This window comes from Camelus dromedarius, chromosome 6, assembly GCF_036321535.1.
Source record: "Camelus dromedarius isolate mCamDro1 chromosome 6, mCamDro1.pat, whole genome shotgun sequence".
NCBI lineage: Eukaryota > Metazoa > Chordata > Mammalia > Artiodactyla > Camelidae > Camelus > Camelus dromedarius.
Genome location: NC_087441.1, coordinates 10,785,271 through 10,799,301, shown reverse-complemented (window position 1 = coordinate 10,799,301; position 14,031 = coordinate 10,785,271). Strand labels below are relative to the sequence as shown.

At 42.5% G+C, this 14,031-nt stretch overlaps 1 protein-coding gene across 6 annotated transcripts in view; it reads left to right on the top strand.

Annotated features, from left to right (window-relative positions):
• TIAM2 (TIAM Rac1 associated GEF 2) overlaps positions 1–14,031 on the top strand; it is a 216,277-nt gene that overhangs the window by 136,535 nt on the left and 65,711 nt on the right. For 5 of the 6 annotated variants that reach the window (XM_064486539.1, XM_064486537.1, XM_064486538.1 and 2 more), the window contains 6 exons: positions 573–644; positions 7,920–8,084; positions 9,613–9,717; positions 9,898–9,976; positions 12,087–12,179; positions 12,761–13,024. In XM_064486539.1, coding sequence (XP_064342609.1) covers positions 573–644; positions 7,920–8,084; positions 9,613–9,717; positions 9,898–9,976; positions 12,087–12,179; positions 12,761–13,024 — 778 coding nt within the window. The remainder of the gene's footprint in view (positions 1–572; positions 645–7,919; positions 8,085–9,612; positions 9,718–9,897; positions 9,977–12,086; positions 12,180–12,760; positions 13,025–14,031) is intronic. The other variant, XM_031456597.2, reaches the window with a different exon arrangement.

Below are 14,031 nucleotides of genomic sequence, written 5' to 3'. Positions count from 1 at the left end.
TAATTGTAGTGCTGGTGTTTATATAGCTGAACACAGTTGGTGTAGTGGGTATCCATAAATGGCCTATTCTTTAATGTTTAGTATTCTCCCACAAAATCTAGAAGATAAAAATTGGAGAAGGAAAAGGAAATTTTTCCCAGCCCCTCCACCCAAGCACGACCACTTTTAATATTTAGTTTTATTTCTTACCAATATTTGTTCTATGCACATTTTAAAAACGGTTATTAGCTTGATTCTGGTGGCTTGCCAACTGAACTTCAGTTTCTCTTCTGCATCTTGAGAAATGTGTACTTCCTGGTTAAAGTCAACATCGAGAAGATCCAGGATGTCTTGAATAATATGTAACAAGAAAAAGTAAAATGTATAACTGTATAGGAAGGAAAAAAAGCAACTTTTCTTTTAAAGTTAAATTTTTAAATATAGTGGAGTAGTAAATAGTACAAACTGTGGCTTGGTATGAAGATCTTACAAAATGTCCTGGAACTTAATTTTTTAAATATTGAGAAAGGGTAGCTGCCAAATGGGTATGGCAGAGCCATTTCATTCGTCTTTTTTCCCTTCCTGTCTGTCAGATATTTGATTCAAGTGGCAGCCATGGATTTCCTGGGACTCAGCTACCTCAGAACTCCACTAGCTCCAGTGAGGTAAGTGCGGCTGAGAGCGGCTGCCATTGTGTACTTGGATGACACAAGTGTCAAGTCGGGGATGCTAGCTCAGGGTCTCCACGTGCGTCCGTGGAGAGTAAATTCAGAGTTTAAACGGTCCCGAGTAGGTAACAGATACTCTCAAAACACCAAGTATTTCTGCAGGTATCTGAACTCACGACAACTCCGCCTTAGAAGCAGCCTAGCTGGACGGGAGTCAGAACTGCAGCTTTCGTTTGCTTGTCCCTGTTCCTCAGCAGTACTTGCCCTTCATTTGAGAGTTTAATGAATCTAGACTTACATTTTCCTCTCAGGATGTTAGGGATCTTTACACACACACACACACACACACACACACACACACAGAGCACACAGCACATCCTAAGTGTCCTCAGTGGAGCCGAGCACGGGGGCCCCCTTCCAGTCCCCAGAATGACTTCTGACTGAGCAAATCCTCAGAACCACTTCTGGATGGAATTCTGAAGTAGGGTGAAGGGGGCCGGGGTGAGCTTATGCTGCTTCTTTGCATCTTTTTCAAATCCACACCTTCCCCTTAAAGCTGTGTTTCACGTTATGATCTCTTTCTGTCTTTTTGTTGTTGTTGTTGTTTTGTGGGGAGGGGGAGAGGTAATTAAGTTCATTTATTTAATTATTTATTTAATGGAGGTCCTGGGGATGGACCTGGGCCCTTGTGCATGCTGAGCATGCCCTCTACCACTGAGTTACACCCTCCCCTCGACAATTTATTTCTCTTATCATCTTCCTCTCCAAATCATTTTATCTTGGGCTTCATGTCCAATAAACCTCTAAACCATCGTTGAGGCTGAAACCTGATTTTAAGGGCTTGGACAGATTTAATATGCTTCTGCAGAAAGAGGCAGTTCCATTTAACAAATTAACTGGGATAATTCAGTGAATTGGCAATTTAGTTGGAAAGAACTGAAGAATGGTGGAATGTCAGACGCTGTGACGGGCCCTGGTGGAGGTGACTGAGGAGCTTTCTGGTGATCCTAAAATTACACAACGTAGACAGCCACCTCTTCTGCCTCCACGGGAGGCTGGCCCAACCCTGGGTACCAAGGCCGTGCCAGGGTTACTGTTGAGACTGCTCCTGGGGGGAAGCTGTGCCTGGGCTGTCCTGAAATGGGGTAGAAACCTTAGCTCAAAACCCTGTCCTGCTCACCTCCCATCCTCAGAGGTCAGGGGCTGTGAGAGGGCAGGGCATGGATGAGGTGGCTGTGCAGGGGGCGGGGGGGGGGGGTGCCTTTCTAGGGTGCTGCTCCTGGGTGGTCTCCATGTGCTCCTTTTGCCAGATTTCACCAAACCGGCCTGAGGACGCCAGAGCCAAACCTTCCTTTTTATAAATCAAAACCTTCAAAATGGTAGACTTTTCATAATAAATAACTTCCATTCCCTGCCCCTTTATCTCTGTGCACATGCAGGGCTTATCCCCAAGTCCAGATCAAATGACACCATCCACCAGGGATTTTACTTGATTTAAAAAAAAAATTGTATCAGTATTATTTGCTTGGTTCTTACTATCTTTTACAGTTAGTCATCCCACCAAGTATGTATGTCGTGTCTCCCAGGCGAGCTTGTAATTAGGACCCTTGATTATGTATATATTCTCAATCCAGTGCTCACTGTTAAGGACATAGAGTTGCTTAATAAATTTGCCTATGAATTGCCTATATTAGATGTGGCCTTTTAATGGTTGAGAAGAGCTGTTTGATTTGTAGTAAAAAACCATAATTTTAAGGTCGTTATCTCTTCCAGCATTAAATAACAATTTAAAATTCCTACTCTGAGTGTTTAGAAATTGTATCATCAAAGCACTTTCTATTAACAGAACTTCTGTTGGACTTTGAAAATAAATTCTGCTAAAATAGCCATTAATGGTCAGAATTAAGTTTAGCGCTCATTTAAGTTGGGCTCAGATTACCAAATGATCTTATGATTTAATCGACAAACCCCATTGGCGCTGTAACGGGTGAGAGGAAAGTTTTATTGCATCTGTTTTTTAAAGCATGTGCATTTAAACATTTATCCCTATTTATTTTAACTAAACATTGCTTCTGGCGTAGCAACACTGAAGAAATTCCTTTGACATTAAGGGCTATTTTAATGGTGTGTTTATCATTTCTGTACTGTGGTACTCAGATAACTAGGTTTAAATGGAGTTGCAGATAGAATTAAGGGTATTTTGTTTTTTATATCTCTGGGACTAAAAATTCTGCCTGTAGCTGGTTGAATAATTAGTATTTCATTTCAGGAGTTTTCCTCTGCTAATTGTTCTTGGAGACTATTTATAACTTGCACAAACTGGTCTGTTTGTAAACCATCAGTATATTATGTCCAGTAGCAGAACACAGAAAGGCAGTCACTCCTGAGTGCGGGGAGGGAGGGCGGGGGTCACGGGCATTTAAAAATATTCCTTTCTAACTGGTGCATCATGTAACAGTCCAACAGTGAGTCACCCTCATTTGAGATCTGTTGGGGATGGAATAAAGCCAGTCTTCTTTGAGCATTTTTTAAAGGACACTTTGGCTAGCCCAAAATGGAAGCTTTTCATAAGGTACTTCTTGACGAGTAATAACGAATCCACCCCAGCATTTGAGGGGAGGTGTTTGTTATGGAGATTGTGACAACGAATCCCCCGCTGAGGCTCTGGGCGGCAGCTACCCCAGAAGCGTCACTGCAGAAAGTGTGGAGCCCTGGGCCTTGGCTCTGTCCCCTGGAAAGTTGGCTTGAGGTGTCCCGACTTTCTGAGGCAGTGAGTGAATGAAGTATTGTCACATTAGTCACTGGCTCCAAACTGGGGGGAAAAATATGCTAATGTTGGGTTTTTTTTTTAATGGAAACTATGAATGGAACCCTTACCCTTGACCATAACACAGTAGCCTGTTTATTTAAAGAGAACGTTCAGTATGGAACCCCACAGAACGTACATGCAGATGCAGATGGATAGCGCATAGATCGGCCTTTGTTTTCCTTTTATATCAACTGATGTTTGGGCATCAGCCCAAGAAGGAAATAGACACCTTCTCCTCTGTGACATTTTGTTGCGTTAAGACAACCAAGAGCGCGTCACTCCTTTTGTGTTGTCCCCTCATCTCACTTGCTAATAGACCTTCCTTTTATCAGCGACTGTGATGCGGGCCCATTTGTGACAGCCACATTGTGATTGTGCAACTCACTTCCCTTCTGTGATCCAAGTAGTAATTACAAGCCATTCGATCCAAAGGCATCTGCTGTGAGAACCCACGGAGTTTCAGTTTCCTCTCCTGGAGGTGCACTGAGCAGAAGTAATTTGACATGTGCTTTCAAGACCATTGATGTCATAGTAATAAGAAATGCTTCTGTAGAAGCTGCCCTACAAGGAGGGCCGCAGTGATTTGCAGACCTTCACTGTAGTGTCTGTGGTGGCCAAGGCTGCCATCCAGTGATGTGGCTGTTTCATGGATGGCTTCTCAGAGCTGGACCACGTGGCACTCTGTGCATCGGTAGTCACCATGGTTCCCCGGGGTTTTAAAACGAGGGGTGATTCTCATGCAGTTCTTTGTAGTGGCCACCGTTAATTATGGTGGTCAAGCCTCCGAAGGTGTAATTCCACAATCCACTCTGAACTTCAAAAAAGTTCTTATATTGATATGGTCCTTTATAGTTCATGTAATCCTTTCAAAGGCCATTCCTCACACCATTCCTGACCTCTCCACGAGGCTACCATGCTTTAGCCCCTTTTAAAGGTGAAGAAATTGAAGCATAGAGACATGAGATAACCAGCCCTGACCAGTCTGGGATTTTACCCAGATTGTCTGTTTACTGTATTTTTGCTGCCTCATTTGTCTCCTCCAGGAACTGGAAACCTTGAACAGGCTGATTAGAAAGTAATTTTTAGGAGGAGGGGGAGACGGAGTGGGTGGGAGGGGTGTGCAACAGTCCTGACAGAAGTAGCGGACCGGGGACTTCTGGGTGGGTGGCTAAAAGAGGACGTTAACGTGGCACCTTTAAGTGTAAGCTGAGAAAAGGGTTTTCCAGACAGCTCAGCCTGTGTGCTTATTTCCATGATTCTCTGTTCCTTTTATGAAAATTCTTAGGCCTATTGAAAATAAAGCATGTGCTTTCAGCGTGGATAACATTGACCCTTGAGGCAATCAGTCGAGTTTTTTCTCCAAGTCGGCAAAGCTTCCAACAGCCTTGGAGATCTGTAAGCACCAAGTAGCCTTTTCTTTTCCTAGTTTGAATTAAGGAATTAATCAATTCCATATTCTTGATTTTTTCTTTGAATAGCCAGACTTCCACTTTCTTTAACTGCACACACTTCTGGGGGGTGTGTGTGTGTAACATACAGGGAAAAATTACATGTAAATGTTCTCTGTAGCAGCTCTTAGAGGATCTGAGTCTTCCACGGCCTCGGCTTTGACGGGCATCTTCCCGTCCCTCACTAGGTCTTCACTAGATCTTAGGTCAACAGCGTAGACTCGGGAAATGGTTCCTCCGAGCAGCTGCAGGCACACGGCCTTGTGTCGCTGATAGACTATGAATATTTCTTTTGTTCTTCTTTCCATCTTCCCGTTTGCCTGCACACTTTTGTCCTGTCTAGTTTTTCTTCCCCTTCAGTAATCCTGTTAATTTGTCTTCTTGAAACACTGTGTAAACAGATTCAAATAAGATGCTGAAAATGAACAACTTTTACCTTCCAAGCATCTGAATTTCTGGTTGCATCCAATTCTACACCCGTGGGTTGGGTGTGTTCTGGGTGCTGGGTGCTCTGGGTTAAGGGTGAAGGAGACTGAGAATGGGAAAGTCAGGTCCTCTGCTGGTCATTCATTTCAGCACTTGTTGGGGTGGGGGGCATGTGAGCAGCCTAAAAATGAGTCTCCAGTGAGCTGGGTGTAGCTCTGTGCTGTACAGGCACGTAGGAGAGTAGACACATCTAACTGAGCGGAATTGGGGTTGAAGACGGGGAGAGAGCAAGAGGGACTTCAAATGAGAGGAGGTAGCATTTGAAATAAGATTGAAAGATCTATGTGGTTTCAGCACAGTTGCTGTGAGGAAGGTAAAGCATGGAAGGAGGTGGAAACGACTGGGGGTCTGGAGGCAAGATGGTGTTTCTTGTTTCTCGGGTCAGGGGAGCCACTGTGTTCACCAGAACACGGTGTGCGTCATAGAAAAACTGAAAGGAGTCAAGAAAGTTGGGTTGTGTCCGTGTTCTGGGAGGTCACCGCCAGGCTGATAGTTCTACGTGCCCTGGTGGGGAGCGCAGGCTCAGGCCGGTTTCCAGGGTTCACATCCCCCCAGTTCGACAGCCACAGCTCACTATGAGAGCTGGGGCAAGTTTCTAGAATTTCTGAGCCTCGTTATTCTCACCTGTTAGATGGAGGGTGAGGACTGTGCCTCCCTCCGAGGGCTGTGAACAGTGAGTGAACTGACGGCGTGTGGTACCGTCTCTCTGGGGTGCTCTGTAGGGATGGGAACAGGAGGGCAGGCAAGGGGAGTTGGGGGTTCGTGTTTCCCACCTCCCTCCCCTAGTTTCCATCTTCAGCCATGTTTTTCCCTGGTCTGCTCTAGAAGCACAGAACAAATTGCTTTGCAGTGGTGATTGAGACGATTTGACTTCCTCTTGGCTTGGCTCTTGTGGTTTCTTGCTCCACAGTGACCTCTGCTGGGCTTTGAGTTTGATTCTGAGGGACAGCAGTTTGAGAGGTGGGGTCTGTGCCTTTAAGGCAGTACCTGCCCTTTGCTGATGCACCTGGTTGAAATCACTGTTCAGAGGAACCAAAGTGCCTGGAGGTTTAACCAGGGAAGAAAATGTGACCCGTGTGAGATAGGACCTTTCAGGGGGAAGTGGTGTCCGTGCTGATTCGCTGTGTCCTTGGCTCTGGGCATCTCCTCCTCTGTCTCTGTCTCTGTCTCTCTCTTCTTCTCCCTTTGGCACGTGAGATTCATATCCATTCTGGGCTGTGATCATCTTTCCAGGAAAATGTACAGAAAGTGACAGATCCATGACAGATCCAGAAATGTCACTTCAAAGATGAGCAACACATTTAAAAAAGACCACACAGGAAGATTGATTCTTTCCTTTCTTTGCCTAAACCTGCTCTTTCCAATTTCTTTAATGTCTGTATTCTAGTATTTTAATCGTATACAGGAGGATCTTTTGCTTTGTGTGTGTGTGTGTGTGTGTGTGTGTGTGTGTGTGTGTGTGTGTGTTTTTAAATGCATGGAATTCAAATAAAATCACCAGTCAGTGATGACTTCAAGGTATGATGGGTGGGATATAATAATATGATAGCGTTGGATCACTATGTAACATTTTCTGATGTGTGTGGTGTTTTCACATACAGGATCTCCTTTGCTCACAAAAATTTGTATTATTAATAAATGTAAGCAATTCTATTATATTAATAATATCCCCTTTTACAAAATAGGAGACAAGGTTCAGCAAGGGAAATGTCCTGCTGCTGGTTAAGTGGTACTTGAACACCTTTTGGTTTCAAATCCCCAAGTCTTGTCTTTACCACGAGACTCATGTAAGAACCTAGCCAGAGGGAAACATTTCTGAGTTGCTTCATAAATGTTAACTATTTTTGTTTGTAAATCATAATAGTACCTATTAGCCTGACGTCGTTGGATTACTGTGACGGTAAAGTTTAGGAAACCACATTTCTTTGGGAAAAGTTTCTGAAAGGTGGTCTGTTTGGGAATGATTTATAAAAATGCTTCTGGATATGAAATAGCTGAAGGATGGGAAAACATTTAAGTCAGGATTAGGGGTTAATTTTAAAAAACAAATAGGAGTAAGAGCGAAGAGAAATGTGCTTGGAATCAGGTAACTGCAGTTCATGGTGGGATGCAGGCAGGCGTTAGTGGCCGTGGATTAGCCAGTAGCTGAAGTTCACCGAATCGTGGCTCAGACGCAGATTTCACTGTGCCCCTTGTGGGCTGGCGGCTCCGGGGCAGTACGAGTCTGCACCAAGCTGTCCTTCCATCAGCTGCCATGCTCTAATTCAGGCTGAGAGGCAAAATGGCATAGTGGCTGGAACGTGGGATGGGAAGTTATTTTCTCTCAGCCTCCCAGGGCTTCCGTTTCATGTGAGTTGAACAAATGAGGACACCCCAGGCTTGTCTGCCCCGGAGGGTCACGAGAAGCCAGAGATGGGAGGGGTGAAAGGGCTCACTGTAAAATACACCATACACCAAGGGGACATGTTTTCAGTCATTTCCCTCGTTTGTGTATCAAATCTGTCTGCCTTCTCTTTTGGGATCTAAAAGCAGGTGGGTGACCTGCTGCACGTATACGGGTCGGCAGTAGACGGTGTTCCCCGAGACAGCACGTGGGAAAGCCAGGCTGACGTTCACTTCCAGGACCATCAAGCGGTAACTGTGATGATCAAGCCAGAACACAGAGTGGAAGACGTTCTGACTTTGGCGTGCAAGGTAATGGGCTTTGCTGAAGAAACAAACTTCTGAATGGAAGTACTCAGTTAACATTGCCCTCCTGTGCCTTCTAAATTCGTGTGGTGTGTAAGACCTCACTTTCTCCACGGAGGAACAAATGAACATGTTTGTTAATTAACATTTCCTCTTCCACGTCTTAGGAGAATGGGTTAGGTCATGACCCCTTGCCTTCATGAAGAACTTGAGCTATCTTACTGAAATTCTACATAAAGCTTTATACCAGGTTATGAAGTTATGAAGTCTGTTGCTATGGAAGTTACTTAGAGATGGTGTTCTATGAGAGAGTGGCAGAAACTTCTAAGTAGTTTTGAGTTCACCCCAAACCATTTTATCAAGTTTCTCTAGATTAAACGAGGAAGTTGGTACCACTCATAGTTGGTTCATGGAGATTGTGATGAGATGGTGTTTTATTCATTATTCAAACTGGGTTTTATTTCTTTTTTAGGGGGGAGGGAATTAGGTTTTAATGTATTTATTTATAGTGGAGCTACTGGGGATTGAACCCAGGGCTTGTGCATGCTGAGCATGCACTCTACCACTGAGCTGTGCCGTCCCCACTGGGTTTTATTTCTGAAAAGGAAGTTTATGGTACATTTTCAGGAGAGCCCTCAGAGATCACTGAAACAGACTCAGCAGAATCAGAGTGGATGCTTTCAGACCACCAGATGGCGTAGAAGAGCTGAAATATTTTTTAAAGTTTTCAGAGAAAATGCAAATATATGAAATGGTTAAAAAAAAAAAAAGGCATGTAGAGCTTGGTAACTCTTTAGCAGGGATACTTGCTAGATGTGGATAATCTTTAATTTTAGTCCTCTTTTGTCACTTTAACTTAAGGCTTATATGCAGCTTACATTCTTTTGAATTTAAATTTCTTTTACTCCATCATATAAGATTTTTATTCAAACAGCCAGCAGTGTTGTTCTATAGCAAAGATACCAGTTATTAAGTTGGGAAATGTTCTGATAGAGGAGGTGAGAAGTCGTTAGTGGATTAGATCCAGTTAGAGCATCGCCCAGCCTGAGATGATTTCTCATTGTTGAAAATGTGAATGAGAGACAATGTGTAGGTATGTGCACCTTTTCCTGGGGAAAAGTTGTTGGAGTAGGAAATTCCTCATTCTGAAGTCTGTGGAATATGAAATTGCTCACATTTCACAGATTTCTCTACGTTAGTAACAGGAAACAACCTAAAGTTACGTACAACGAATCTGTGAGAAGAGACCGTTGGCTGAGATGCATTCTACCATCAGATATCCATGACTGTACCCTCTTCAGAATACATCCTTGCCTTTAGTGATAAGCAGTATCGAGAGAAAACCTTCTGAAAAATAATTACTTGTCCTTCCTTTCATTGTTTTTGCATATTTAAATTTGAGCTCTTAGATAGGTTTAAACTCAGCGCATTACACAAGAGATTTCTTTTAGAAATTCCCACTTTGATTTTTAATGAGCAGTGATGAATTTAGAAGGAACACTTAACATCTGGATAACTGTCACTTTCTTTATAGATGAGGCAGCTGGAACCCAGCCACTATGGCCTTCAGCTTCGAAAAGTAGTAGCTGAAAACACTGAGTACTGTATCCCTGCGCCGTATGAATACATGCAAGACCAGGCAAGTGGACACTGGCTTCAGAGGGGAACACCTGAACCCCATCCTGGCCCTTTACTTTTAGAATATGTAATTTTTGGGGAAAATTCTGTTCGAATTTGGCATCTAGTTGGGAAACAAAATAAATTTCCAAGATACTATGACATTAAATCCTCTGATTTTCGTGGTTTTTACCTTGTGTAGGTTTATGATGAGATAGAAGTCTTCCCACTGAACGTCTATGACGTGCAGCTGACGAAGACCGGGGGCGTTTCTGACTTCGGTAAGCGCAAGGAACACCCTCGCTAGAGAACCGCCTTGTCTGTCCTTGCCTAGTTCACTCCGGTATCTTTGGGCCTAATAATTTTTTCTATACATTTTCAGAAATTATGACGGTAGTTTCCGAGCTTCCTTTCTCTTTCTTCATTTCTATTTATTCATGTTAGCGGGTTGAAAAGATGTGTTAATAGTAGGGAGAGATGCCAAAGTAATGAAAAGGAATGAATGTAAGAATCGACGAGAAATTTGGAAGGATGGCGATGATAGCAACACAATGAATTTATTGTGTGCTGAGTGCTGTTCTGAGCTGATTAATTTATGATTCATGTAACAGTTCTTTTCATCTCGGGTCTTTGCTCTCAGCTTTTCACCCACCTGGTCCACTCCCCTTCACCCCTCCTCCCCCAGTCCCTCCTCTCTGACTGTGTAAATCCCACCCAGCCTTCAAGAACTAATAACTTTCTTGAAACAACCTTACTCGATTGCTTTACCTTCAGTTTAACGATTAAGGGTCAGTATTACCCAAATCACTTTGTAGTATTTAATTCTTGCATTTTCATTTGCCTGGATTTGAACTTGGCTTTGAGCTCTTTTTAGACTGTGCTCATGTCTTAGAGTTCCTTCCTGTCTTTTATTTTATCTTTTACCATAGGAACTCGATAATTAGATAATGATCAAAAAATATCTCTGTAGAAAGACTATTTCTTATTAGATATATTGACACAATTATTTTCCTTAAAATGACTCAAGCTGATTACATTCTAGTCATTGTAATATGTTTATTTTCTTTTTATGATTTGTTACTTGTTCCTTTTTTTTAATTGATAAAATTGACATTTTTTTTGTTTCTTAGTTTATGTAATCTGTTTGGACCCAAACGTTATGTTGGTTTTTCCTCTGAAGCTCTCTGTTTAGTCCATGTTTCTATTGGCCTTCAATCTACTCTCCACGGTCCCCATTGGTGAATCTTCTTTGCATTTGAATAACTGGAGGAAGATACTTGGAATAATACTTTTTAGTGACCAAATTCTGCCAGGCTCTGCCTGAGCACGGAGTAGACAGGGGACATGCCTTTCTCCTTATTGTAAAAGAACTGCCAGTGTTATGGGACCAAGACCCAAAAACTTGTATTCCCAGCATGGAATCAGAGAGGAGAGCATCTCAGAGGGAGATGCGTTTAGAGGAAGAAGGTCTCGCCTGGGTGTCTCACTTGGTCCTATTTAGGGCAAGCACTGTCTCCATTCAAGCATTTTTTCCAGCCACTTAAAGTGCCTAGTCCCATATAGAGTTGTTTCTTAACAAATCTTTTGTATTGAAGCCAACATAATTTATTTCAATAAGATTATTTTTTGGTCTCAACTTTTAAAACAAATTAGAAAAAAATTAAATTGTGCTAAACTACACATATCATAAAGTTTACCTTCGCAACCACTTGTTAAGAATGGTTAATGGGACAGTCAGTGACATTAAATCCACTCATGTTGTTGTTCAACTATTACCACCATCCATTTCCAGAACTGATTTTATCTTGCCAAACAAGGACTCTGTTAAACAGTAACTTCCCATTTTTTTCCCCCAGCATCTGGCAATCAACCTCCTATTTTCTGTCTCTGTAGATTTGACTGCTCTAAGTGCCCCATATAAGTGGAATCACACAGTATTTGTTCTTTCATGGCTAGCTTATTTCACATGCATAATGTCCTCAAGGTTTGTCCATGTTGTGGCATGTGCCAGAGTTTTCTTCTTTTTTCTGAGTGAATAATATTCCATTGCATACTGCCTTCTGTTTATCTATTAACTGTTCACCTGTCAGTGAACAGTTGGGTTGCTTCCACCTTTTTTGGCTGTTGTGAATAATGCTGCTCTAAATGTCAGTATATTGTCTCAACTTTTGAATAAGGTCATGCATTCGTCTTTATTCTTTGAATCTGACCTGCTCCCCTTTTTCTGCCTTTGCTGGATATCTGTGCTTTCAAACTAGTTGTAGTTTAGACTTTCTAAACATACTGTACTTATGAGACTAGATATTCGAGGAATTACTGTCAATTAAGTTGGGGAAATTAATCAATGTGATGCACTTAGACTTGCTTTTTCTCTTTCATTTTCATCCCCAGGGTTTGCAGTGACAGCGCAGGTGGACGAGCGGCAGCATCTTAGCCGCATATTTATAAGTGACGTTCTCCCTGACGGCCTGGCATATGGGGAAGGTGCGTGTGGTCCAGGGTCTCCGTTCTCTCTCCATTCCAGCCTGTGCACTGCAGTCTGGCTAGTGAAATCTCCTTATGGTTTTATCAGAAAATGATGTCTCCTAGAATTTTTAGAAAAGTAAACTTAATAGTTTAATTGAAAATGTATGTACATATATATATATATATAGAGAGAGAGAGAGAGAGAATTTGTGTGTGTGTGTGTTTGGAAAGGGAGGGAGAAGTTGTGCACACACACAGTGCATGTGCGTATGTACAGACGGACAGGGAGAGCCAGCCAGGCAGATAGACAGACACATATGACTCCCTGGGGCGTGGAAAATCAGATAAATAGAGGAATAATTCGTTTGAGTGACCCTCCAACTGCTTCTTCTAATACTAGTCTGGAAACAGGGCTGAAGTGTGTTTTGGCATCTCTGCAATCCCAGTCCTGTGCATTCCGGCCCTCACTTTGAAGACGGCAGCAGAACAGTCCCTGAGACAGTCCCCGGCTTGAGTTTGCAGCTACTTCTCATCTTAAGACATGCCTCACAGTAATCTCTCTCTGTCTTCTTCCTCTGTGTCCCCTTCATCCTTCTCAGGGCTGAGAAAGGGCAATGAAATCATGACCTTAAACGGGGAAGCCGTGTCTGATCTTGACCTCAAGCAGATGGAGGCCCTGTTTTCTGAGAAGAGTGTCGGGCTCACTCTGATCGCCCGGCCGCCGGACACCAGAGGGACTCTCTGCTCTTCCTGGTCAGACAGTGACCTGTTCTCAAGGGACCAGAAGGGTCTTCTGCCCCCTCCTAACCAGTCCCAGCTTCTGGAGGAATTCCTGGATAACTTTAAAAAGAATACGGCGAATGGTAAGATTCTGTGCGTTTTCTTTCTTCTTTACTGCTGGTATCACCAGCTAATACTTTTAGGCTGTCAAAAATTACAAACTTGCAAACTTAGATTACTTAAGCTGTTCAAAGAATATCTTCTCATTTCTTAGGGGAAGAACACAGATGCCAACCAAGTAGTTTTGATTAAAATCCCATGCATTTTAGTAATTACAACACTTCTGTGAAAATAGCAAGGAATTGTTTTTGCACAAAATTACATTCTTTAAAATCGCAGAGTCTTAAAAAAAAGCACACATGATATTTATTTACTTTTGGTCAGCAGATTATACTTTCCTTTTATTTGTGTTTTCATTGAAGTGTAGTCAGTTACAATGTGTCAGTTTCTGGTATACGACACAACATCCCGGATTTCTGACGTAAATCTGCATGAGTACCGAAAATGAATGGAAAACACAGAAAGAGAAGCTGTTAGGATAGATGTAATTATAAAGCAAGTTTATGAGGTCATTTTTGGAATTAAAAAATCAGATTGTAAGATTTGTGATTCAGTAAGGTCTACACTGCTTTCTTCTCCTCTCTTGAGGCTTCCCTCCAATTTAAAATGCCATTACTTCAACTATTGACATATGAAAGCGAGTGTCATAAAACAAAAATTATGACGGAACTAATTAATTACTTGGTTATATTAGGACCATCATTCAGCCTCCCTGGGCCGCTCTCACAGACCTGAGTGTCCCGCATGAGACCTCGTGTGTCCATTCGTTGGATTCATTATTCTTGAGGGATGCATTCACTGATGGTTATATCTCTGTGTATTTTATCCTAATAAGAAGTCACTGCAGAGTTTATCACACTTCTGGTACTTGCAGTAATGAATTTCTATAGAAAGCAGTAAAAGTGGCAATTTCTTTTTTTAAACAGTCAAGGATCAAGCAGGCCAGTTAAGCTTGTTTACCACTTATTTTTTTTTGGCAAGGAAACAGCATAAGAGGTGGGCCTTGATATAGTAGATGGCTGTTGTAATG